This window comes from Rattus rattus, chromosome 10 (assembly GCF_011064425.1).
Source record: "Rattus rattus isolate New Zealand chromosome 10, Rrattus_CSIRO_v1, whole genome shotgun sequence".
Lineage (NCBI taxonomy): Eukaryota > Metazoa > Chordata > Mammalia > Rodentia > Muridae > Rattus > Rattus rattus.
This window is the reverse complement of record NC_046163.1, coordinates 69,868,898-69,894,759: the sequence shown is the minus strand read 5'-3', so window position 1 is coordinate 69,894,759 and position 25,862 is coordinate 69,868,898. Positions and strand designations below refer to the sequence as shown.

Below are 25,862 nucleotides of genomic sequence, written 5' to 3'. Positions count from 1 at the left end.
GAGTCACTGCCGCCTGTCTGTAGATGCCTCTCCAAAAGGAAACCCTGGGAAATGTCAATATTGTAAGGCTCGAAGTGAGTCCCAACTACTGGGAGACCCCCAAGTGAGACGGGAGAACATAGTTTGATGCAAACGCAAGAGGTTTATTTTCCTTTGTGTCGGGGTCAACCTTCAATCAGCCCCTCGTGGCGAGTGACTAGAGGGCGATCCCAAATAGCTATAACAAGCAGTTTTTATAGTTTTTAGGGGTATGGGTTACATCAGCAAGGTTACAGTTAAAACTTATTGGCTAAGCATACTGACCTTTGAATCTATTGGCTAGCGAGCGTATGACACACATTCGAACTCTATCTGGGACAAGGGGGTCAGGTGACTATCAGTCAGTACACTCTGCGGATTTTCCAGAATGTTCCTGCTCCTCCCAAGAACTGTGGGTGGAGAATGCAACTTGGCCTAGACTTGACCTGTGACAGTGGGTGTAAGGCTGGCGATAGCCTTCAGTATATACTGCAACAGGCAGGAACCTCAAGCAATTACATAAAATAAGTCAGTCACCAAAGGGCAAAGGAGGTATTTGGCTGAGTTGTTAGAATGTTTGTAAAACATGCACAGGGACTGGGTTTCGTCTTCACAGCAAGTATGGTGGAGCCTCTGATCCCAACACTCGAGAGGTGTAGGAGAGGCAGTTCAAAGGTATCCTTGGCCATATAGCAAGTTCAAGGCACCTTGGGATACACAAAATGCTGGCTAAGAAAAGAAAGAAAGCAAAGACAGATAAACATAACGGTTCACTCATAAAGGCATCTAGCTTTCTCAAGTTCATGGAAATGCACGAGAATGGTGATTGGCAGAGCAGGGAGGTGAGGGTGGAGTCACTATGGGTAGAGTCCTCATATTGGAAGATGAAAAAGGATTGCATATTGGATTTACCATAGAGCAGATACTCAGCACCGTCCACTCTACGTTAAGACTTGTTAGGTTAACAAATTGTATGTAATATATGTATGTATGTATGTATGCTATGAAAATCATTAAAATCTCCCCACAGGAGCATGGTAAGGGTTTGCTGTGTCAGACAATACACAAAAACGCAGCATTAATGTGTCTCAAGTTGAGATTGGAGAGGGGTTCGACTTGATGGGCTACTGGGACTTATGGGCTACTGGGTTGTATGTGAGCGTCTCCCGGGTGGTGCTGGTTTTGAAAACGTAAAGGAGCAGCTGAGGTTTGTTATCTACAGAGACCAGGAGAGGCCGTTGGTGAATATGGAGTCTCAGTGGAAGCAGAAGACCTAGGAGTGAAGGAGTCGTGGAGAGAAATTGAGACTTGGCACCCTGTGGGAATGTTAGAGTCCACAGAGAAAGCCCAGGAGTGGTGGTTGTTAAAGATGCCACTTAATAGCAGTACAGACCCCAGCATTTTGGAAATACCAGGGGACAAGTGCCAAGGACAGTAGCTGTGAGTGGAGCTGGCTGAGCCGTGGAGACATGCTGTGTGTGCTCTGTGTGGTAAGCTCTTGGGAGCCTGGAAGACAGTGAGTTGGACGCTTAGCTTCACATCCTTAGATTTTGGTTTTGTTTAATTTGAAAGTAACTGGGTCCTGGTTTTTCCCCCTTTTGGAGGAAGAAAGTGTGTAAAACTTACTATATTTTTTTATTTTAAGGAGCCCACAATTAAGAGACTTTGGAATTTTAGAGAGATTTTAAGATGTTTTGAAGATGCTCAACTTTTTTTTTTTAATTTGAGGGATATTTTATTTATTTATTAATTATTTGGGAATCTCACATCCATCATGTGATTGTGCTTGGCTCCCAGTCTTCCCATGTCCACCTCTCCCCCGTAGCATCCTTCCTCTCGAAAAAGGAAAGAGGAAACCCATTCTATGCATCTATACACTCACTGCGCATGTTCAGATCCCTAGCAGCCAGTCCCCTCAAGGAAGATGAGTCTCTCTCTGCCTGCATCTGTACGAGAAGCCATCAGCTTGAGGAGGGGTGAGGCCAGCTTTCCCCCACCCACACACATCCACGTGGACTTCGGTGGTGGTAACGTGGGCTGCAGACATTAACACGGTTCCTGACTGCAGATGCTGACCTTTTAAAGTGTTTGTGTCTTTAAAGACTATTGGACTTGAAAAAGTTAGATTGTTCTATATCGTGATATCAATATTAATATATGATCTTGGGGATAAACAAGGAGAGGTTATTGAAGTGGAAACTTAAGGGTTTTTTGGAAAGTCTGTTGTGTCAGATGATGTTTTGCTGGGGCGGACATGTGAAGGAGTGTCCTCCTGAAGCTGACACAGGTAAGAGTATGTTCTGTTAAAGGCAGCACGGGAAAGGACAGGTGATGAAGGATTCTTCACTAACAGCGCAAATGTATTGGTCTGTCTCACATTGCTTAGTTGAGCTCTATTTGTCAGGACGCCATACAGAGGAACATGCCAAAAAAAAAACTTCTGGTGATGTGCTGAAGTTTCTTGCTGCTTTTGAGAACGAGGGCTGATTAGTACAGTGACTCAGCTGAGACAGACTCACATGCTGAAGCAAGACACGAGCAAGGCAAGACCTTTGAGAGGACGGACACGTGATGTTTGGAGGGAGTATAAATAAGGCTCAAAGGCTAGTGATGGGGGAGGAAGGGAGGCTTGGTTTTCTTGCGTAGCTAGCTTTGCAGTGCTTCTTGGTCTCACATCTTTGATCTTGGTTTCTCATTGAAAGAGTCACAGAGAAGAACTTCTCCTGGTGTCTCTGGTGGTCCTGCTCCCTCCTGCTGATTTACCAATTCAGCCGAGACCTGGCTGACTCTGCTAGGTCGTGCCACCGCTGCTGATCCATGTTTGCTATCCCGACACTACCAAGTCGGGCTGCTGGTGTATTCATGAAGTACTTGTGAGTGGATCGAGCTGACGCTGCTTAATCTGTGGACTGAACTGCTGATTTCCTGACAACATAGATGGGATTTGCTTCAAAGAACAATTTGTAAACAGGTCCATTTCCCCTGAATCCTAACAACCTTTCTTTCCCACTATCTTTGGTAGGTTGTGGCCTAAAAGAGAGGTTAAAGCGTTTAAGAACCATCATTAGAAGTAGGTCATTGGGAAATCTAAGCCAACAGGTTATGGCTCAATAAGCGATGTGTTTGTATGTAAGTTGACAAAGGCTCCATTGTGCTGCAAGTTTTTGCCAACTTGACTCAAACTTAAAGCTATCTGAGAAGAGGGTCTCTTGAGAAAATATCTCGGTGAGACTGGCCTATAGGCAAGTCTGTGCAGTACTGTCCTTGATCAGTGATTGACCTGGGAGGGCCCAGCCCACTGTGGGTGGTGCCAACCCTAGTTAGGTGGTCTTGAGTTGTATAAAAAGCAGGCTGGGCAAGTCACAAGATCAGTCTCCAGTTCTTGCACTGACTTCCCCTAGCGATAGATAGAGTGTGAACCCGAGAGTTGTAAGCTGAAATAAACCCTTCCCTTCCCAAGTTGCTTTTGTTTGTGGTGTTTTATCATAGCAAGAGAAACAGTAAGACACTGTAAGAGAAGATGGCTTTGAGAGGGTCACAGATCCCCTGGGCCTGGTGTTCTCTGCCACTCTCACTGAGAATAGGGTTTTTCTCAGGAGACCACATTCTTCACAGGTCCCTGCAGGGCAATCACAGAGCCTCCTCCAGAGGGTGAAGAGCCAACACGTCAAGGTGCAGAGAGCAGGTGGGATGGGAGGCAGCCTGCTGGGTCCATCCAGGCCTGGGGATGTTACAGAGCTGGGGGTTCCAGGGCTGACTGGGCCTGAGAAGCACTTCGGTCCCAGATCTATGTCTGTCTCCAGCAGTGTGCAGAGCCATCCCATCAACGCTGGAAACACTGGAGCCATCAGCTCTCGTTTAAGCTTTTGTTTTTCTGCCGAGGTATGGCTGATGCAAGACAAGCAGCACATATTTCAAATGCTTTGAGAGGTCTTGGCCTCTGAACGCATCCTTGAAGCTGGGGTGTGACAGAGAATCCACATCCCTCCCTCCTCGGGTCTCTACCGTAGACACCCAGTCTGACTCTGATCTGCCTTTTGATGCGGGAGACTCATACTGTAGAATGCTGTGGGTAAGCTGTGGTGCAGGACAGCCCTTTTTCGTCTGGCATTGATTATTATGAGATTCATCCAGGCAATGTGCGTCGGCATATCATTCCACTGTGTTATGCCCGTTCCATGAAGGTAGATGTGCGGGCTGTTTGTGTTTGGTGCCATTCCAGACAAGACCTTTGTGCGTGTTTGTGTTTGAGTCTTTGAATGGCCGCATGCTCATGTCTCTTGGATAAACCCCTCATCATTCAATAGCTGGGCCATCTGGTAGGTCTGATTGTTTTGGTCCCTAAATACTGAAGACAGCCCAACCAAACTTTCTACTCTTGTTTTTGCTGCCTCAAGGCAGATGTGGACAACCTCCCTCCCTCTCTGGGGATGGGGTTACTAGCTCCGAGAGCATATAGATTTGATATATGACTCATGAGCTTGGCTTGTAGGGTATAGTCTGGATCGTCCAACAGCAGCTGTGGCATGACAGAAAGGCCAAGAACCCGGGTCAGTCCTCAAGGCTGAGTCTTGACCTGGGGTCCTAAAGAGATCGGGTTTGCACTGGAATCCTCAAGAAACTGGGTTTAACCCTAGCCACACCACGGGGCAGATGAACTTTCCAGGAGAGTAAGAGCAAGTAAGCAAAAAACAAAGGTTCTCCCTCACACAACCTTTTATCTGGGCTGCACTAAAAGGTCTGGACCAGACGTAAGGTAAGTTTTCCTATTTCGAATAATATGATTAAGAAAAACGTTTACAGGTGTGCCCAGAGACTTGGGTTTTAGTTGATTCCAGAAGTAGTCATGGGGACAGCTACATGCCCGAGACAGCTACAGCCGACTGGCTTCCATAGAGTCTTCCTAGGAATTTTTCTGCCCTCTGCCCACTTTGCCTTCTGTCTTACTCATCCAGTGAGAATGTCCGGCTTTGTGACGTGGCACACTGATGTCATCAAGTGTGTTGGGCTGCACTCGTAGTATTTCTTCTGCAATGCAGGTGCCCGCAGCTCACATCTTAGATCCTTGATAGCCCGAGGGTCTAATGCCTCAGGTAAAATGCCTCAGGCAAGTTTCCCACGACATTGCGGAGAGAAAATGTCTTTCTTGAGATGGAGATGTTTTCCCCTTGGCTGTCTTTGAAACATTGCTTTTATGGGTGGGTGGGAGAGAGGGGTGGGGAGAGAGGTGAAATCCACTGACCCTGTTTGCCAGTACTCCATGTCTTAGCATCCTGTGGTTTTGATTTGCATTTCCTTACAGCTTGAGAATCCATAAGGCTTTCTGTGGCTAGATGAGGAATTTATTTAAAAATCCGTTTGCCTGGGGCTAAACCTATATAGCTCAGCTGTTCAAAGCAGGTGTTGCTCTTGCAGAGGACCTCATTCTGGTCCCCACCACCCACATCAGGCAGCTCACAACCCCTTTAAACTCCAGCTCTAGGGGATCTGACACCGTTTTCTGGCCTCCTCTGATGCTGCACTCGTGTGAATCCCCACTCCCAGGCACGTGCACACATACATATTTTAAAATAGCCAAGCAAGACGGTTCCTGCCTTTACTTTCATCACTAGGAAAGTGGAGGCAGGGGGATCTCTGAGAGTGAGCTCCTGTCTCAATACGCAAATAATAATCAAGTTTAAAAGCAAAATCCTTTGCTGGTTTTAAAGGGTTATTTATTATTAAGCCCGAGAGTTTTCTTTAAAAAAAAAATATAATCAAATTATATCGTCTTCGCTTGCTCCCCTTCTTCACCTGTGACTGGGTCTTCATTCAGCAGTGACTCAAAGGACAGAGTGGAGTGGAAACTTAAGGGTTCCTTGGAAAGTCAGTTGTGCTGGATGGCGTTTTAGTGAAGCAGACACAGGTGAAAGTCGTTCTGCTAAAGCAAATGCGTGAAAAGACCTGTGATGGAGAATTCTTCACTAACAACACACATGTGTCGGTCTGCCTTACACTGTGCAGTTAGTCGAGCTCCATTTGTTGGGACTCCATAGAGAAAAACACGTCAAAGACATTCTAGTGGTGTGGTACGGCTTCTTGTGGCTTCCTCAGACTTGGGCCGATTGGCAGAGTGACGTCAGCTGAGACAGAACCTGTGCTGAGGCAAGACCTGGAGAGGACACAGGCGGGACGCTCGGAGAGAATATAAAACTCAGCAGACAGTGAAGGGGGCTGGGCTTTGGTTTGCATAGCTAAATGTTTGTCACCGCACGTCTTCTTCTTCGTTGATCTCCATTTCGATTCACTGAGAGAGGCACAGGCGGAAACTGCCCGCGATGTTCCTATTGGCTCTGGTCCTTCCTGTTGACTTGTGTTGATTCGACTAAGGCCTGGCCCTTCCTGCTGGGTCTGTCACCACTTTTGCTATCCCAACATTTCCAAATTGGACTACTGGTGTATCCATAAAGCGTTTGTGAATGGATCGAGCTGTAGCTGCTGACCTGTGAATTAAACTACTAATTTCCTGACGACAAAGATGAGATTTACTACAAAGAACAATTTCTGAACAGGTCCACTCCCCCATAGCCTTTCTTTTCCACTACCGCTGGTAGATGATGGGCTAAAAGGGAGGTTAAAGCATTTAAGAACCATCATTAAAAGTAGACATTAAAAAAATGAAAGCGATAAGAGAGACTTTTGCTTTAAATTGTCAAGTGGATAAAGTTTTAAATTGCATGGCCCGTGCTTGGCATCACAGCTATGGAACCCTGACTTAACAGGAGAGTACCAGGTTTTCTTGTTTGGTTCTGCAAGGGGTTCATGGCTTTGTTTTTATCCTTAGTATTTTTGATTTACTGTTTGCTTGTTAGAGCTGTGGCTGGCATGCTATTCACACTGTAGCCAGTGCAGGCCTTGAACTCTCTGCAGTCCTATTGCCTTAACTTCCTCAGTGCCTGGGTTTCAGCTCCGAGCTGCCATGCTCAGCCAAGGCTTTGGTTTGCATTCAGTATTTTTCCTTTGTTTTGAGTTTGGTTGCTTATTTGTGTGAGACATTTGTTACCTACGTAGCTCAGGCTGGCCTTGATCTCATGATTCTCCTGTGCCTGCCTCCGAATGTCAGGGTTACAGGCATGTGCCACTACTCTGCTTACATTTGGGCTTTGGCCCAAATTTTGAGTTTGTTTTGTGTATGTCAAAAGCTGTGGAGGATTGTACACTTGTCTGCACGAGCGCCTGGCTGCCCCTCCCCATTTTCCCACAGCCTTCTGTGTGGAATTGCACCGGAATCTTTGTAACACACTCAGTTGTACATTGTCACACTCATAGTCTATACCTACTGTGACAAACTTCCACAAACTTGGTGGTCTCAGGAACAGGCCTAGTGTCTTAGTAAAGACTAAGCATCTCCTCGTTTTGGAGGCAGAAGTGCGACCTCAAAGAAGCCCCTCCAGGTTTCTGGGGCGGGGGATGTGCCCATCCCCTTCCCTGTGTCCCTGAGATTTATCAGAGTCTGCCTCTGAGCAGCTGAGCAGAGCCGAGGCCTTTCTTCATGATGTACTATGAGGACAGAAGCCAGGTCTTACTCGTCTCTGCTTCTTAGCCCACAGTGGCTTGAGAGACACACAGCTGGTCTGAGGAATGAGTGAGAAGAGGAGGAGGCACCATCAGTATTCTGGGAAAGATTTGGCACATCATGCAGAAGTTGAAAGGGACGGAAGCCAGGCGTGGTGCAGATTTGGGATTCCAGCCCTGGGGAGGTGGAGAGGGATCCTGCAGCTCACTGGCCAGTCAGGCAGACCCCAGGCCAATGAGAGCCTCTATCTCAACAAAAACCAAGGCAGACAGCATGCTTTGGAGGACCTCTGGCCTCTACATATATGTGTGCATGCACTCATATGTGTGAAAAGATTGCATGGGCACACATACAGGCGCGCGCGCACACACACTTTAGCAGCATATCTGTCTAAGATAGTATGAGTCAAAGGGCAGGTGGCCAGAAGCCTGAGCAAACATGTGAGCTGCCTCCAGATAAGTGAAGGAAGCCAGGAAATGGAGGCCAAGCTGCCTCTCATATCTCCTTCCTTCCCCGTCTTCCAGATAGTAGCCCAGGACTTAAGGTGACAGGCAAGACCCTTGCAGCCATTGCTTCTCTCAGGAATCCCATGATGCACCGGGGTGGGAGGTGGGAGGGGCAGGAATCAAGTTCTCAGAATGCTTTGCAAAGGTTCTGCACTGGAGAGGCTTCAGGGGAGAGGGGCTGCTTGGGTACTAACCCTGGGCTGAGCCCCTACAGCAGCTTGGCTAGTTCTGGCCTCCTGTTTGGTGTTTATGCCTTTCCTGGACCTTGTTATCAGGCCTCCCACGATGGACTGAATATCTTTTTGGGAGTGACCACGCCTCCACTGGGCTCTTCCGGCAGGAGGCAGGGCCCGTTTTCTCTGTCTTCACAGTGCTCGAAGCTAGAGTGATTTTTCAGCTGGATTTCTCTCCGGGGGCCGTTCCTTCCTCTCTGCAGTTCTTTTGGGAACTCCTAGCTGGACAGGGCTTCCCACATGGGGCTGCGATGAACCACTAGACTCTGGGTCTCAATCCGCGGCTGGCTCTGGCTCCTGCTCAATCCTAGCTATAGCACCCAAGGGTCACGACTCTCGGGTTTCAGAGCGTATCAGCATCACTAGGGAATCGGTGAGAACCTGAGATTTTCTCAATAATTCATACCCCTGTTCCTCCTCCTGCAGCGTCACGTGGCCCTGAACAAAGGCGGCGAACTTTATCCAGCAGTAACCTAATCTCCTGGGTCGTTTACCAACAACACTCAGAGTGATCTCCGGGATTACCTTGGGCTTTGGCCAGCACCTGGGAGACTGGGCCGAACAGAAGGCCAGTGAACCCTGGAGTCCGAGTAAGCCAGCAGCGAGTTCCACTCAGGAGTGGTGCCAAGTAAGCAAACAAAAGAAAGCCAAAAAAAATAAGCTCGGGGTGCTGGAGGAGGAAGCGCCCCTTCCCCACAAGGTCTCTGGCCCTGACTACAGTTTGCCCCAGCAGAGGCAAACTGCAAACCCATTGTTCATCGCTACACTCCTTCTCTGTACTGAGACTGCCGCACTGCTTGCTGTTGTGCACAGCATTTGTCTCTCTCCAGGAAACTCCGTTCACAAAGAGGTACAACAGGAACCGTGGAGGAGCTGTTGGCTGGCACTCAGCTCAGCTAGCTTTCTTACAAGGTTTAGGACCATCTGCCTGGGGGATGGTGTTATCTACACAGTAGATTGGGCCAGTCTACCTCAGTGAACAGTCCCTGCCCCAGACATGCCCAGAGGCCGTTACGAGAAGCAGTTCCTTGATTGAACTCTCTTCCCAGATAAATACTAGGTTCTGTCAATTTGACAGTTAAAGCTGAGTAACTAAGATGAGCTCATTTATGTACATATAGACAGTTCTCAGTATAGCCCGGGCTATACCGAGCTCGCTGTGTGACTGGAGATCATTTTGACCTTCTAATCCTACTGCCTCCACCTCCCAAGTGCTGGGATTGCAGGCTCGTGCTGCCTTGGTTGGTTTATACAGCACTGGGAATTCAATCCAGGGCTTCATGGGTTCTAGCAAGTAATCCACTAAAGAAACCATCCTCGGCCTGAGAATGCTTATAAATGAGAGAGAATCAGCTTAGGGCAGGTTAAACAATGCAAAGAACCACAAGTCTGGATAACCTGGGGGAGCTGGCCTCAGGCCCACACCGGGCATTTGGACTCACCATCCTTACCCTTCTCTCTGCGGTCTCTGGCTCTGTGTGGACCACGTTCTCTCCTAGTGTCAGAGCTTTCCTCAGAGTTCTGTGAGAGCAGTGTTAACTGTGGACAGTCCTGGACTCACATCACCCTAGTTTGTTGCCTCAGAAGACAAAACTCTCCCAGGATCTTGAGATGGATCGAGATTGAGAGTCCTGAGTTCAGAGCTCTTAATCTAACGAGCAAAGTTCTAAGGAGAGAGGCTATGGAGATGGGGAAAGGAAACTCAGGTGCAGCAGAGATGGAGGCATAAGCCAGGGCCTCTGTGAGTCACCAGAAGCAGGGGCAGGACCAGCCTTGGTAACGCTGTGATTTAGGACAGCCGGCAATCCCAACATGTGTTAATGCTAATACATTTCTGTTGTTTGAAGCAGTCCTGTTAGGATTAGTTGCTTATGGCGGCCCCAGGAGATGAATGTATGAGGTAAGGCTAACCCCTGTGCAGGCTGCCAGGTTCTATCTGTCCTGATTTTGTTCTTGAGCTTAGGAATGTCAGGCTGTGCCCCTCCACGTGGGGCTCTTGGGAGACACATTGTAAACAGCAAAATCACAGTGTGAGAGTCACCCTGAACTGTGCATGTGTGCCCTGAAGCTCTGAGGTTCCCACTGAGTGCAGGGCTGCAAGTTAGTAAGAGTTCTGTATTTGCCAATACCACTGTGCGTTGGGCACTTGCCCCTGTGCTGACCATTGACCCGAGCATCCAGGAGTGCTCTGTGTGCTGGCGCTGTGTGTTCTTCTGCACTTTTGGAGCAAGGACAGCTGTTAGTGGTTGAGCCTGAGTCAAAGATCAAATGTTCACCGTCAGGGCACTGACCATTCTGTCCTGGCTTAATGCACATGGCTACTGCGGGTGCTCTGGGACATTACTGTTTTTCTCCTGCCTCCTCCTCCAGGATATAAGACGATCACAACAGACTCTGGAAATCCACCATCTCTAGTCCAAGTCCTTGGGTCAGACTTGGCTTTGTCCTCACTAGATGTACAGCCTCAGTAGCCAAGATCTCTTACGTTAGAGAAATTATGTAGTTGGGAACATGAACCAGGTACCACAGAGCTTGAGTGGTTAATGCTAAAACCTAGTCTTGGAGGTGGTGGATTACATGGAGAAGCTGAGTTTCCATCAGATGTCTACAACAGCTGGGGGTGTAGGGCTCCTCCTCCACAGCTCAAGGCCAGCCTAGGCACCGTAGTGAGTTCTAGGCTCGCCTCTGCTATAGCAAGGCTTGTCTTAACAGAAACATACTAGAGCAGGAAGAAAGGGGCTCAGCCTGTTTTTCAGGAACTCACTTCCTCTCTGACTGACCCCTGTGACCAATCATTACCCGTTTCAAGGGCAGCACCCTCCTGATCCTGTCTCCTCTCACAGGTCCGCACTTCTATATCGTTACTGTGCGAATAGATTTTCCAGTGTGCAGACTTTTGGGGCCTCTTCCCTTCCATGGTACCGTGGTACCAGGATAAGCATCCTCTGGCTCTCAGAGAATAGGAAACATTTCACTTAGATCCAGGTCTGTGGATGGGTAGATGGTGCCAAGCCCAATGAGAAAGCTCATTTTTCTAATGTGTATCTTATGTTACCCGTGCCCATACGACTCACCCTTGTGTATACACATTCCCATATAGATGAACCCCTGGGAACCCAGAAGGCAGACAGGGCAGGCATAATAGCCCCTCTGCCAAGTAAGTCATAAGTTCAGGCCTGAGCACCTATGATAAGGACCTGGAAGGAGAATTCCTGTTGTGACTTGGGATCAGGTGTCTCCACCACTCTTGCAGTTGGCTTGTTCTAGCAGTTCGGGTTCCAGACAATCTGCCAATCTAACAAGCTCCAAGGTGTGGATATGCAAGCCTTCTAGGCCTTTGTCCCACCAGCTGCCCCTTATTCTTGCTGACTGGTTCAGGCTGGTCAAGTACATTCAAGGCTAGTCTTAACCATATTTATGTGGAGCTGTGGGCATATCAGCTTCTCTTCCTTTGCTGACTGACCCAGAATTCGGGAAAGGGAACCAATTCCAAGCCACCCCAAACAACCCCAGTCCTCCAACCTCCAGAGAGAAAACAGATCTCATCTCCTTTCTGATCTGGGGCGTGTCTTTCTGTAGGCTTTGCGCTCTCTCTCTCTCTCTCTCTCTCTCTCTCTCTGTCTGTCTGTCTGTCTGTCTGTCTCTGTGTCTGTGCACGCACGCGCACATATGTGTGCTTTGCTGTGTGTATGTGCACACTTCTTCATTTGTGATCAAGTTTGTCATTTGTTGCTACCTGCTGTGTTTTTCCTGCCTTTTAGCTCTTTGATTGACAGGGAAAATGAACCCTATGAAGACCCCTAGATTGGACCAATGCCACCTGTGCTGTACACTGGTGTGCTGTAATGGCAACATAGCCTGTCCCCTTTTATGCCTCTTCAGTAAACACTCAGTACACAACAGTTCACTGCTCCCTCCCACCGCTCCACAATTTTGCTTCTGTGTTGGTCCTTGTAATGCAGAAGATGGGAGAGAGGAGCCACAGATCTTGCAATGTCCACATACTGTTGGGAGGCTGTCCCCAGGAAACCCAGAGGCCATCATACAGGTGTCTTGGTGCTGCCACATTGCCTTGGCTCTCAGTTCCCACTGTGACAACACGTGTGGTCCTAAGGACCTCACTCTCAGCAGCTTCTGACTTCAGGCCTAAATGCTTTGGACCTTGAAGTGTTTGCTGTGCCAGGGGACCCTTTTGTACCCACTTGGGGGACAGTAAGTACCTGGCTGGGTACCCTGTTCCTTGGGGAAATTCTGGGGTCCTTACAGTTGAACATTTCATCCTTCCCTAGTGTCCAGGAGCACCTTGTTTATTGCTGGGAGGAGGACAGGATACAGTTGAGCTTTCTTCCTTCCCCTAGTGTTCATGTTCATAGCATGGGAAGAGCAGCAGAGAGCAAACACTGAGGTCTCCTTAGTGATCACCATCCCCTCCTCAGCCTGGGCCTCCCACTTCAGAGTCTGACTCCTCCCCCAGGGACCTGGCTTCTCTCCCTTCCTCATTTCCTCCTTGATGGCCCTTGTGGCAGGGCTGAGATATATATATATATATATATATATTATATAATATATATTTTAAATATATATTAAATATATATTTACATTATATATATTTCTGTATTCTTTCTAATTTTCTTCATACAATATATTTTGATGTTTTCCTCTCCCCCAACTTTTCCCAGATCCTCTCCATCTTCCTATTACCTAACTCCATGTTCTCTTTCTCAAACAAATAATCAAAACAAAAACCCCAATAAGACCAAAACCCTGAAACAAACAGAAACAGAAAACAAAACAACAAAACCAGTAATGCGGAATTTGTTTTGTGCTGGGTGGCAGCTACTTCTGGACAGGGTCTGCCCCACAGAGTGTCTGGAATACCCATTGACATGGCCTTTGGAGAAAACTGGTTTTCCCAGGCAGCAATTGCAGATTGCTTCTGGGTTAGGGAGTGGGCCCTGTGTCCATTTCACCTCTCAATGCTGGTACCTGGAAAGCTGATGTTTTGAGTCATTTCAGTGTGACCTCCCTTGTTTTGAGTGTTCTGAACATTGTCACAATTCTTAATGCTTTGAAGCAGGACCTTGGCAATTTCACTTTGCACTGGGTCACACCAATGATGGTTGTTTCTGGTGAGTTAAACTATGAGAGGCCTCTACAGATTCTGTGCTGGGTGGGGTTAAGCTGAGCTCACTGCTCCTCCCTCCTCTGAGAGCAACAGAAAAGCCAGGACAGTGGAGGCTTTGATCAGACTCCCTGTGACAAGGGGACATGGGGAAGTGGGAGGAGCAGGGAAAAGGGCCAGCTTTTCCCACCCTTCTCAGCTGTAATCTCCCACCCATGCTTACCCTGGCACCATCTAGCTCAGCCTCTGTGTGACCTTTTCCAGTGACAAGAGAGTGCCTGTCCCCGTGGACTCCACGCTTGTGATGAGTTCTGAGGCTTTCTAAGCCCTTTCAAGATTCAGGTGATCTCCCTATGTTCCCTCCTCTATGCAGCATGGTGGGCATTCTCCAAGGAAACCATTAATCTTGTCTGTGCAGCCTTCTCCTTGTTAGCTGCTCTGAGGTGCTCACCTCAGCTTGTCTTCCTTGTACCCCCCAATGAACTCCCCACCCCCACCCCCCGCCCTGTGCCTTTCTCTCAGATGTACTTCACTTTGAATGACAGTTCTAAGATGGTGGGAGCCAAAGTGGATTTTCCATGTGTGTATAGACATCTACTTAAAGGAGGAAGAACCAAGCTGGGTCCCAGAGCTCCTCTCCACCACTGCCCAAGGAAACCCATGCAGACACTGAACACAAAACAACTGCTTTAAACAGTCAGCCAGCAACACCAGTCACAGGAGGGAAGAGGCAGGCTGTGCAAAAGGCCAGGCAAGGAAAGGGCACAGAAGCTTCCAGAACCATGTGGTGTTCACCCTAGACCTGCACCATAGGAAACAGGATCAACCAAAGCATGAGCTCTACACCTATTCCAACTTGTGAGAGCAGCTAGAAATGCCAGCTCTTCACTCCTGCTGTCCCAGGTAGGTCCTTTTGTAGTCAACACTGATCCCCAAGGAAGGATCACCAAGACCCAACCCTACACTGCCTACCTCCTGTGCTTCCTCAGTTCCTTAGAATTGAGCACCCAGCACAGTACTTAACAATGTAAAGGGTCAGATTTCAGGGACTTGTGCCCAAAGACAGGAGAATGCGTTTCAGGACTATGCTCATCTATCTAAAAGTTTTAGCAGCTTTCAATGCCGTGGCTACCATAAGAACTATGCAGAGAGGACCACAGCTGGAGAACAGCTTCCAAACACCAGAAATATTTCTCTCCCATCTGATAATGAGTTCAAGGTCCTTACCACACAGGTGACATCACGTCTCAGAAGCAAAAAATAGGTCTCTATTGAGAGTATGTAATGCTTCTGTCTAGCCGATCCGGTTTCCTCTATGCTCGTCTCTTTTGAGTTCCTAATTGGTTCTGTGACCTCAAAGCTCATTCCTGCTGCTGTCTGAGGGCATTAGAACAGTTTGTGTGGGGTCAGCAACACGGTCTTACTCATTAGCTCTCCTTCAATACAAAGCACACCCACTCCCTGTGCCCTGAAAACCATTCCTTGGCAGCTCCCTGTTTGACATACAAGGAATGGAACTGAGAGGAAAATACATTTTTCAATGGGCAGAGCCCCAGGTCCTGGTCCTCGTCAGTGGGCCCTGGCAGTGGAAGGAAAGACAGGGCACTAGATGCTCCCAGTTGCCCTCGGTCAGTTTCAGACCTAGAATTCAGAAAGAACAGGAAGTATGCGATCAGAGTCTCTCTCCTTCAGTCTAAAATGAAAGTGTTCTTTCCTGCTCACACTGAATAGGGCAAAACAGGTCCCCTCCACATGGAAAAGGTAAAAGCCACAGACCTCAAACTTTGTTTAGAGGTTGAAGTGTCTCTATGAGAGTCAGGGGTTATTCTAAGATGCTATCCTTTAGCGCTTAGACTATTGTTTGCTTCAAAATCCACCAGTGCTTTAATCCCAGCACACAGGAGGCAGTGCTGGCAGATTTCTGAGTTTGAGGTCAGCTTGGTCTACAGAGCTAGTTCCAGGACAGTCAGGGCTACACAGAGAAACCCTGTCTCAAAAGCCTAAAAAACAATAATACTTAGACTTAACCTTTGTCATTCTTTCTAAAGGAGACTATTTTAAATCATGTATGTGCATCTGTGTAGGATGTGGTGCTGCTCAGTTCAGAGGAGCATGTAGGATCCCTGGAGATTCAGGCCAACAAGGGTGCTGGGAATTAACTTGGATCTTCTACAAGAACAGTTCGCCACCTTCCAACTTAGGGACTGAGAACCAGTTAGTCCTCAGTTCTCAAAGCAGCTGTCCAACTGCTGTGATGGGGTGAAATTGCACAAGAACACATACCAACCTAAAGAAGGAAATGCCAAAGTTCCCCCAACTCTGAAGACCAATGAGGCATGTGCTGATCGGTGCCACAAACCATGCATAGACTGCCGAGTCTTACTCTGTAGCTTAGGCTGATCTCCAACTCACCACCGCGTAGTCCAGGCTAGTTTCGAGCTTTCTATCTTCCTACTTTGTCTGTCCACCCTCCCGGGGGTGGGGATTACAGTGTGCCTCACGGTGTTTGGCAAGACCAATCTTTTTATCTCTGAGGATCGGACCCTGTGCACACTAGGCATGAGCCATAACTTTTTAGCTAGCTGTTAGTGTGATTAACATGCCTTACATGAATGAGTCAGTACCACAGATTTAACCATCCTTTAAGTGTTTGGTAGCTCAGAGCATTTTTCAAATGATATTGCTGGCACATTTGTCAAGTGTGAGAACTTTCCTAGACACAATGTTCTTATTCAAATAGCCGAGGAAGGTACCGTATAGCTGACCTCCAAAGACGATTTCTCACTCCTCTTGACACAGGTTCCGCAGGGGAAGTCCCTGGTGGGAGTGCTGCTGCTCCTGGGCTGTGTTCCACAAAGCCGTGTTGGCTACTTGTGCTTTTGGAAGCTGAGTTGCCACTGCCCATTGTCCCACATCAGCATTCAACGTATCCAAGACAGGCCCAAACACTAGTGTCACCCTTTGTCTTCGTTGGAACATGTACACACCAGGGTAGACAAAAAGCTTTATTGTGGATTGTGGGAGCCTTGGTTACAGGAAGGGCGTGAGTCATCAGCATGGCGAACTGTCCCTTTGCTGGGCCTCTGGAGGGAGATTCCTAGTGACTTAGGTATGCCTTTCTCCTGTTCAGGGGACAGTCATCAGAAATGCAGGTAGGCATATACGAATGGAAGTTGACTTCCTAGTCCTAATTTCATTGCAGTCTCTGTGTCTGGAGTGTGCATACCTGCTGTGGACCGCAGTGCCTGCTCTTCCCTGTATTACCCAATAGCTTTGGTTCCTCTTCTCAGAGCTCCAGTTCTTCTGACCACTCCCCTTTGGTTATTTTCTTTGCCCTCACCTAACCATCAGCTGGTCCTGATACAGTATCAACTGATAGAAAACTGCAGTTAAGACTTGATAGTTTTTATACCAAAGGGAAACAAAGGAACCCAAACCGTAATTGGTATATCCACGCTCTCACTCAGTTCCACATTTCCTCAATAACACCAAGTGGGGCTGCAGAGGTGGGCTCAGTCGTTAAGAGTACTGACTCCTTGAGCCCAGCGTTGAGGCACAGCCCTTTAATCCCAGCACTCTGGAGGCAGAGGCAGGTGGTTCTCTGAGTTCAAGGTCAGCCAGGTCTACAGAGCAAGTACCAGGACCAACATAGCTACACAGAGAAACACTATCTTCAATGCCATCCCTTGCCCTGGACCCCCAAAAGTATTGGCTTCTCTTCCAGGACCCAGGTTCAATTTCCAGAACAATGTGGCAACTTAAAAGTGTAACTCCAGTCCCAGAGGAGCTGATGCTTCCTTCTGACCTCAGGGGCCACTGGCATGAATGCGTAGGCAAAAGCACCCATGCACATAAAAGTAAGTAACTCTCCTGCTTCAGCCAAACAATGAGTACGCATCCCTGCCTCTAGAGTGAGTCTCAAGCCCACTGTGTCCTGCTCCTTGGTTACCAGTTTCTTCCTCATACATGGCGCAATGGCACCCACCGGGGAGTGTTTTCCTGACTGTGAAAGGGGCCCACTCACAGTGGCCAGCTTCTCCCCACCTCTAGTCTTCCAGCCGGCTTCTCCCCACCTCTATCTTCTTCCAGCCTTTAAGAGTTAAGAACAAGGTCACCCAATTCCTGAGAGATAAAAATTTATTGATTTCTATGACATCAGCATGTTATGACATGGTCACACCTGCTCATACAGCTGACTTCTCAGACCAAAAGAGGATTTTGGTTTTTCCTTTTAAAAATACATTTTTCACCAGCAAGAAACATTTTTTTTAAACAAACATTTTCATATTAAGTGGGTGTTAAAAACAATGGCTTTCCCCAAACTCATAGGGAATAGGGCTGGTCAGCAACAGATCGCAAAAAGCCTCAAATCTGCTTTCGGGCCCGTAATCTGTTGTCTTCCACATAAAGTACTTTAGAGGGGAAACAAAACTGCAGCCTCACCCAACCAGCATCCCAAATGCAGCCAGGAAAAGAAGAGGTAGGCTCAACGGTAACAATTTAACTTACTTGGTAGGATTGTGCAAGATAGTTTAATATATTAAAGGTTTCAATGGGTCGGACACATTCTACAAACAAACAACTAAACCATCAATGTTTTTAATGTCCAAAAAATAAAATCTTAGTGATAGGTGTACACATTCACCCATCTTTGAGAATCTGGCGTGCTGGCCCCTGTGCTCCCTGGGAAGCCTGATGTCTTCAAGGCTTTCCGGGATTGAAAGTTCCCTTGCTCTCAAACCTGCAAGGGCCAGTGATAGGAGTCTTCGTGGACCAGTGAGTAAATCAATTCTGAGAATTTTATTCAACACTAGTAATTAAAACAAATCAAAACACAAAAGACCAGGGCAGCAGTGTGACGAAGGCAGCTCCAGCTTGCCTCTAAAAGCTGATCATTTAACTCTAGGGTTTAATATAATTAAAAATAAATTATCTAAACTTTTAACTGACGTTGAAACTAAAAGGAGGTTCTGTACATGGGTAAGAGTTTAATATAAATCATACAATAGACTGAGTATCTGGAGATGGTTGGTGTAGCAGGGCATAAAGCTACTAATCAAATCATGGTTGATATTGTCACAAGTTGGCTCTGAGGGCTCAGCAATGATAATTATATTGTAAGGATTTATTGTAAAATAAAAATATATTTTATTTTTTGCTAATTACATTAAATATGTCATCAGCAAACTTTATAACACATGGGTGTACATTTACATAATTTTCCCAGGAGCTCACACCAAATGAGAAGACTGGAGAGAGGGCCAAGTCTTTTTAAGCCCAAGAAGGAACCTGAAGGTTTCTCTCCCTGGCCATGAATGCTGAGCTCCAGGCACTGCTGCAGCACGGACTGCCGAGGAGCTCCGCACAGCAGACACCACCCCCACTTAAGAATTAAAAGCATTGTTTTTGAAAAAAAGGAAATCAACTTTATTTTCTCTACATTAAAAAAAATAGAACCAGCTATTAATTTTTGCTGAGAAAATGCTTCTTTTGGTGTTTACAACATGTAAATTTCTGAAAAGGTGATCTGGTAAAATCATCCCCGATGCATTCAGAAACCAGATCCACAGGTGACCAGCCCTTTACAACACCGAATTACAGTTGTCACAGCCTTTACAGTCACCTCAGAACACACATTGTGACATGCAGATCACAGAGAAAGCTCAACAAGCTGAAGTAAACATTACAGCATCATGAAAACAAAACCCACCTGTAGAAAATAAATAAACTTTGTAATAACTGTAGGAAAGTGAAAGCACTTATTAAGAATGATGGCAGTTGACTGTATAACTGTCTCATGACCAATCATAAGATGTTACTGTAAAATGCATAGACTCCTTACACAGAAAGAATTTGTGCACCACAGTCGTGTTCAACAGTTTTACATAGTAAGACAAAGCCACCCAAAGCATCTGCACACTTTGCAACTACAATACATGTACATTTTTTTTCTCTCTAGATTGTTTTAAAAAAATATTAAATGTAAAAATCCTCAGATGGAATTTTTTCAGAAAACTCCAGATTGCATCTTTCATTTGACTCTGGCCATTCTTCCCCAACAACTAGGAGCCTCAGCGTATCCTCAGAGCCCACTCTGAACTTCCTGAGGAGGGCTGGGCATGACGCGTGCTCAGAGCACGCCGGCTCTCCTGTGGTCCACACATCCCAGCTCAGGTGCTGTGGTCCCACCCACCACGGGTGAACTCGCACGCCTGCTGGGCACTGCCGTCTGGCTCTCCCTTCCTGCGGACAGAGACCAGGTTCAGAGTACTCGCAGGGCAAAAATCCCACGGAAGACCATTACCATTCATCCTTGTGGACCAGAGCCCAACACACTCTGTAATGACAACTTTGGAGAGAAATCCTGTGTTCATTATTGTGTAGTGACTTCAAAGGAAAGGATGAAAAACCACAGAAAAGATCAGTTAACCCTTCCTGGTCGGTGACGCAAACAGACATTTTTCTCTTTAAACACACACCGGATACATAAGACCACCTATGCTCAGAGACCATCTCTGTGATCATAGCTATGAACAACTAGGTGAGCACATCTTTACGGTACCGATTGTCAAATACATCACTAAGACTGACTAATGACAAGAAAGCCACATGGCCATGAGTGAGGAGCTTCCTCAGCACCCGCCCAGACAGCAGCACCACAACCACCCCTGAGGGCTGCCACCCCTGAGGGCCGAAGTGGCTGACCTAAGACTCCACCTCCAGGACAATTCCAGTTGCACCAACTTTGCCTTTTCCAGCCCTCAGGTTATGCCTGCTGGCTTTGGTGCTTTCTCCTCCTGCTGGTTGTCTTGACTTCCTGTTACTTAACTACTCACTAACACAGTCATAACTCACAGACAAAGGTTAGTCAGGATAAGAACTAAAGTCAACTTTTAAAGTAGTAAGCATCCCTAGAAGAAAAAGTTCAATGAGAGTAAAAATTCAGAAATTCTTACAGAAAATCGAATTTTTGGCTTCCTATGACTTAATACTGGATTAACTACCCTGTAATTGATGACTTCTTCAGCATTCTTACTGTAGGAATTGAGAGTTGTAATACCAAGAACTAATAACAGATCTGAACCCACAGCTATCATTCTCACACTTCCTAGTAAATCCCCGTCTAGCTTGTTTTTCTATTCAAGTTTCATTCCATTTTTGCTTTTCCTGCTTCCTCTGCTCACTGGCTTTTCTGTCACTGCATAAAACCATTTCTGAAATGAGGTGAGCTGTTGCTTGGTCCCTCCTGTGGTCCAAGGACTAGTACTGAGTTGCCCAGCCTGCCTGTGGTAGAAAGCCTGGCAACCCAGCTGAGGGCAAAAAGAGCTGCAGCCCTAAAGGACGCCAGTGTGAACTGACACAGCCTTGCTTCCCCCTCCCCCGCCCCTGACTTAATACAATAACTCCCTTGCATCCCACTGTACACACTGAGTACAGATGGGGAGTTCTATTCATCTCTCTACAGTGGCATAGCGTGGCTTCTCAAGACGGCCATAAAGAACACCTGTTTATTCTCTCTTCACATTCCCTAGTACAAGCAGGTGGACTCCAGCTACTGGTAAGAAGGCAGGACCAATACTCTCAAACAAGCATGTTTTGTATGTTTTGTACACAGAAGACATGTTGGACTGGAAGGTGTAGGAAAGACCAAACACACATGTATTTACAGCTCATCTCTATTGTCAAAGGTCAGCTTACACATCTACAGGCATTGTCACGCCAGAGACTGTGGCAACAACTGTATTTGAAAGTAACACAGCTTAGAAGAGTGAATTTAACTTAGCATGTATTCTAACTGTCACACTCCTCAGCAGTGGTGAAAGTGGGCCAGTCACTTTCTGTATGTATGCACATATATACATATATATATCTCCTTACAGGAACTGGCCACTGTAGTCTGTAGCTGGCTTTGCAATGAGGAAATGCTCTGCCATCTAGCACTACCTGCTATAATTGACAATGAGCAGCTTCTCCCCCAAGACAACTAACTAATGTCTCAATTCAGTTCATCCTGAAACTGACGAGTTTTTCCTCGGCCTCAAACAGAGGCACTGAGTAGCTTCTCTGCCCCCCCTTCACTCTCGACTGAGACTGCTCTCACGCATCCACTGTCCCTGTACACCAGAGCAAATGCTTAGGTCTTATAACAACGGCTATCACACCAAAGCCTTCTTCAGTTTCCAGCAGTGTGGAACCAGTGAGGTATTTCAGGTAACATCATTCTCTTCTGTACATGCTTGGGGTTTGCTAAAGATGAAGCTGTGAGGGGCTTTTATTTGGTGTTTATTTGGTTCCTGCACAACTGGGGAAAATTCGCATCTCTCCTTTTACTCTTTTTGGTTTATTTGAAAACAGAAAACATTAGTCTTTACTTTTGTTTTACAACCTGTTTCTCAGAACTGTTGTTTGTGTTGTTAGTAACAAGAGGGGAATCTGCAGTGCCCATGCCACAGAAAACAACTGCTGACTTACTTTACTGACTTTCAAGTTTAGGAGTTTGACTGTTCTAAACCAAACCTACCCTTTGTCTCAACACTGACACAGAGCCTGCATTTTTGTAAAGTCTGGTTCTCCTGTGAGGTAAATCACACGAACAAAATAACAAATCTTTAAGAAGTTTTCTACAATGAACAGAAACTTGCTTGACTTTGCCCTCTTAGAAGACAACTGGAAGAGACTGGGAAGAGTTTTTGAACTGCTGTCTCCTGGTCCTGCCACCCTGAGAGAGGCAGCTGCTTGACGTAATGAGAGAACATACAGACCCTGGGGTCCACAAGAGGCCTTGTCACTATTGCAAGCCAAGGTCTGGTTCTACCTCTTATTTCCTAAAAGCTACTCTAGTTCCCTGAAACTGGTCGTTTAAATGTTTTGTGATGATTTGCTTTAACCGCCCCCAAATACATTTGGTGCTAAAATATCAAAGTTGGGGGAGGGGATCCAGCTACCAGCAGGGGTTGGGGTCAGGGAGGTGGCCAATGAAGATGGTGCTAGAGCATCATGGGCAAGCACAGACAGGAAAGCCTCCTGGGAGCCTGCTCACGGATGAGGCTTCCCTTTGCTTCAGGCTAGGTCACTATCCTTTGCTATATTTGCATCTGATAAAAGTGCATTTTGTAAAATACAATTATTATTCTATGATATGCCTTCTATACAAAGAGAGAAAGTGGGTGCTCCCTCCTCCTGAAGGGAGAGAGCACTAGCACATGTAAACACGGTACTGGGCTGAGCTGGCCTTCCAAGGGTCTGCGAGGTCAGGTGGGTGTGCACACTGCTCCTCAGGGAACGCCCATACTGCACCTTAGCCAGGGTTGCCAGATGGTGAGACCACTCCTCAGGATGTGCCCACCAGCTCTCCAGGCTACCAGTACCTCAGCATGAAGGGTAGACACAGTAATGTTGTGGCGCTCTGTCCTAGGAAAGAGGAGCATAGCTTCTGAACCTGAACTAAAGGTCACAAGTGAGTCACAGGGGACGACTAAGTGCATCTGGTGGCGATAGTTCCTTTCGGAGTCTTCTAAGATGATTTTATGATTTCCTCTTCTCCCAGTGTGATGCTTGAGTAAATGTATGGTAGAGTGTATCTCTTTAAAACACAGAAGTTCTTAAAATACCTTAGCACATCATTGTATTACGATCCTCATTGTAGTAGAGTTTTAAAATATCCCAAAGGGGGATAAACATTAATCCATCCATTGAATTTCCTTTTCTTTTTATATATTTTGATTTGTATATTTGATTTGCACATGTAAAATAATGCACATGTATGAAGAAGTCTGAACTCCTATGTAGCAAGTCCAAGTCAGTTCCTAAAATAGACAATGGTAAAAATACTGAATGACGTGGTACCACAGGTAGCCTGACAAAAACGCGAAGGACTGAATGAGGAGTATCCACACGTTGCTGAGGGTCATTGCTCTGGAAACAGCTTCCTTCTGGCCCTGGGGAGGAGGAAAGGCTCCTACAAGACAAGACAGACACAGTGGAATCAAGCTGAGCTGGTTCACCCAGTTAGGATGTCCTGTGCACTGCCCTACTCTGAGGGACTCCTCTAACTCACACTTCTCAGCTGCCTCTCCTGCTTGGCAACCCACCTCTGCCAAACTCCTCTGCCCACTGGGTAAGGAACTGTCATTAGCGGTTTCCCCAGATCAAAAGCACGGCCCCCTCAGCGTTGGCTCTTCCCATCTCCCAGGTCCTCTTTGCTTTCTCCCTGTGGGTTTGCCGACTGTCTTGTGTCCAGTGCCTTGCTCCCCACTTACATTTCCACCATGGCCAGACACAGGATCTGTGAGATTGACATCAAGTAATTTCTAAATAGCATTTTTTTTTTTGCCACAAAAGTAGTTATGTAACACTGACATTCTCAAAATACAGCAAGCATTGCAGAATTCCTCCATGTCACAATAAGGAAGGTGACACGGAGTGAGCACGTCTACTTTTTCTAGAAGGAAAGCGACATGGCTTTGCTGCAGTCTACCAAGACCATCTATGACACTTTCAGCATTTCCGTCTTTGTCCTGGCTGATAATCCCCGGGGTAAGCCGGCTATGAAGGGATTTGCTGCTCAGAAGCAATTCACAGGGGCATTCCCCAGTCTCGAGGTCTGGTGTGCAGGTGGCCTTGTTCAAGGTGCTCACCACTGTTGCTCCAGCTTAGGCCGGATATCACAAGGCAAGAGACTGGTGTGTGTGTGTAGACCTGTTACTCTCTGACCACCCCATGTTGCCTGCTAAGCCTTTTGCATTAATCCCACCCTCCACAGACACCTTTTTTTTAATGTTAATAATTCAATTTATTTTTTTTTTAGTATAAAATTCTTTATTTCTCTCAAAGGCTAAACTAGTCTTGTTTATATTGAATACTTTTTTTTATCATCTTTATTAACTTGGGTATTTCTTATTTACATTTCGATTGTTATTCCCTTTCCTGGTTTCTGGGCCAACATCCCGCTAACCCCTCCCCCTCCCCTTCTCTATGGGTGTTCCCCTCCCCATCCTCCCCCCATTACCAACCTCCCCTCAACAATCACGTTCACTGGGGGTTCAGTCTTGGCAGGACCAAGAGCTTCCCCTTCCACTGGTGCTCTTACTAGGCTATTCCTTTATATAACTTCTCCACTGTTTAGACACTAAAAAGTTGGCCTACTGCACAGCCATTTGGGAAAGTATGCTGGTTGTGCCAACCAACATTACTTTTCGTCTTTCTAATTTCCTTTCTTCTTCCTTCACGTGTTTTTCTCCCTGTATTTTTTGTTCTGTGTTGGTGTTGGGGCTCGATCTAGAGCTTCACACATACTAGGCAAGCACTCTACCACCGAGCCACACTTCCAGCCTGAGTGGTGATTCTTATTCTGAGATAAGGTCTCAGGAAGTTACCAAGGAAGGCTTTGAACTTGGGATACTCCTGTTTCAACCTCCCAGGCCTGTGCTACCAAGACTCTGTAGCTAAGGAGTACACAGAGTACTCAGAGTATAAAGAAACAAGGATAGATTTCCTTTCCATCCCCAGGGAAACAACTCTGTACCCATGAAAGCAGTAAACTGTGCCCTTTTGTAAACAGAAGAAACCTTTACTCTTTTGCTTTCTGTTGAGAGAGGGGCACCTGCTGCTCCTCAAGAGGACTTGCTGCTCCTCAAAGGTTCTGAGTTCTGTTCCCAGCACCCATGAGGCTGGGGACCATTTCTCCTCCATCACAACCACCTCTAACTCCAGCTCCAGGGTTCCCGAAGCCTCTGGCCTCCTCTGGCCCTGTCCTCACCAGCACATACCCACAGGTACCCCACCCCACCCCAGTCCACCCCCCACATCATTAAAAATAAAAGAGAATAACTGAAAAATGTTTCTCTTGCCTGCAGCAAGGCTCAGAATCCCTGTTAACTTGAGTGTGCACAGGAGAGGTGCTGTGTACCTGTCCTTTAACTCGAGAACTGTGCTAGGGGAGGTGCTGTGTACCTGTCTTATAAAAATGGGACAGGAGGTCCTCCTTTTCAATAAAGCGCTGGTAGAGCCAGTTGGTGAGGTCTTCAGTTTCCAAGGGCACATCTGCAATTGGGAAAATCCTGTGGCCATTCAGAAAGATAAAAAGAACTGCTTTAATTCAGAAGTGAAAACTACTCAGAACCCTAAGTTTATTAATGAATCACACACACAAAGTGATTTAAGTGCTAGGCAAAGAATGTTCCTTAGCAATGTTGCTTTATGAGAAAGTGAAAACTAAGCAAAATCTGCCCAAAATGATGGCTTTTCATCAAGTATAGCAGAATACTGGCTTTATGAACAGGGAAGAGATTTTTTTTTAAGATTTATTTATTTTATGTGTAAGAGAGTTTTGATCAAATGTCTGTCTGTGTACCATGTGTGAGTCTGAGGAGGTCAGAGAGTCCACTGGTTCCCTGGAACTGTAATTATGGACAGCTGTAAGCTGTACA

General features: G+C 46.7%; 1 protein-coding gene across 4 annotated transcripts in view; it reads right to left on the bottom strand.

The window, feature by feature from the left end:
* Positions 1 to 21,617: 21,617 nt before the first annotated feature.
* Lpgat1 (lysophosphatidylglycerol acyltransferase 1) overlaps positions 21,618 to 25,862 on the bottom strand; it is a 66,368-nt gene continuing 62,123 nt past the window's right edge. For all 4 annotated transcript variants that reach the window (XM_032914715.1, XM_032914712.1, XM_032914713.1 and 1 more), the window contains exons 7-8: positions 25,387 to 25,493; positions 21,618 to 23,392 (exon numbers count right to left, since the gene is read on the bottom strand). In XM_032914715.1, the coding sequence (XP_032770606.1) occupies positions 23,241 to 23,392; positions 25,387 to 25,493 (259 nt within the window). In that variant the 3' untranslated portion in view covers positions 21,618 to 23,240. The remainder of the gene's footprint in view (positions 23,393 to 25,386; positions 25,494 to 25,862) is intronic.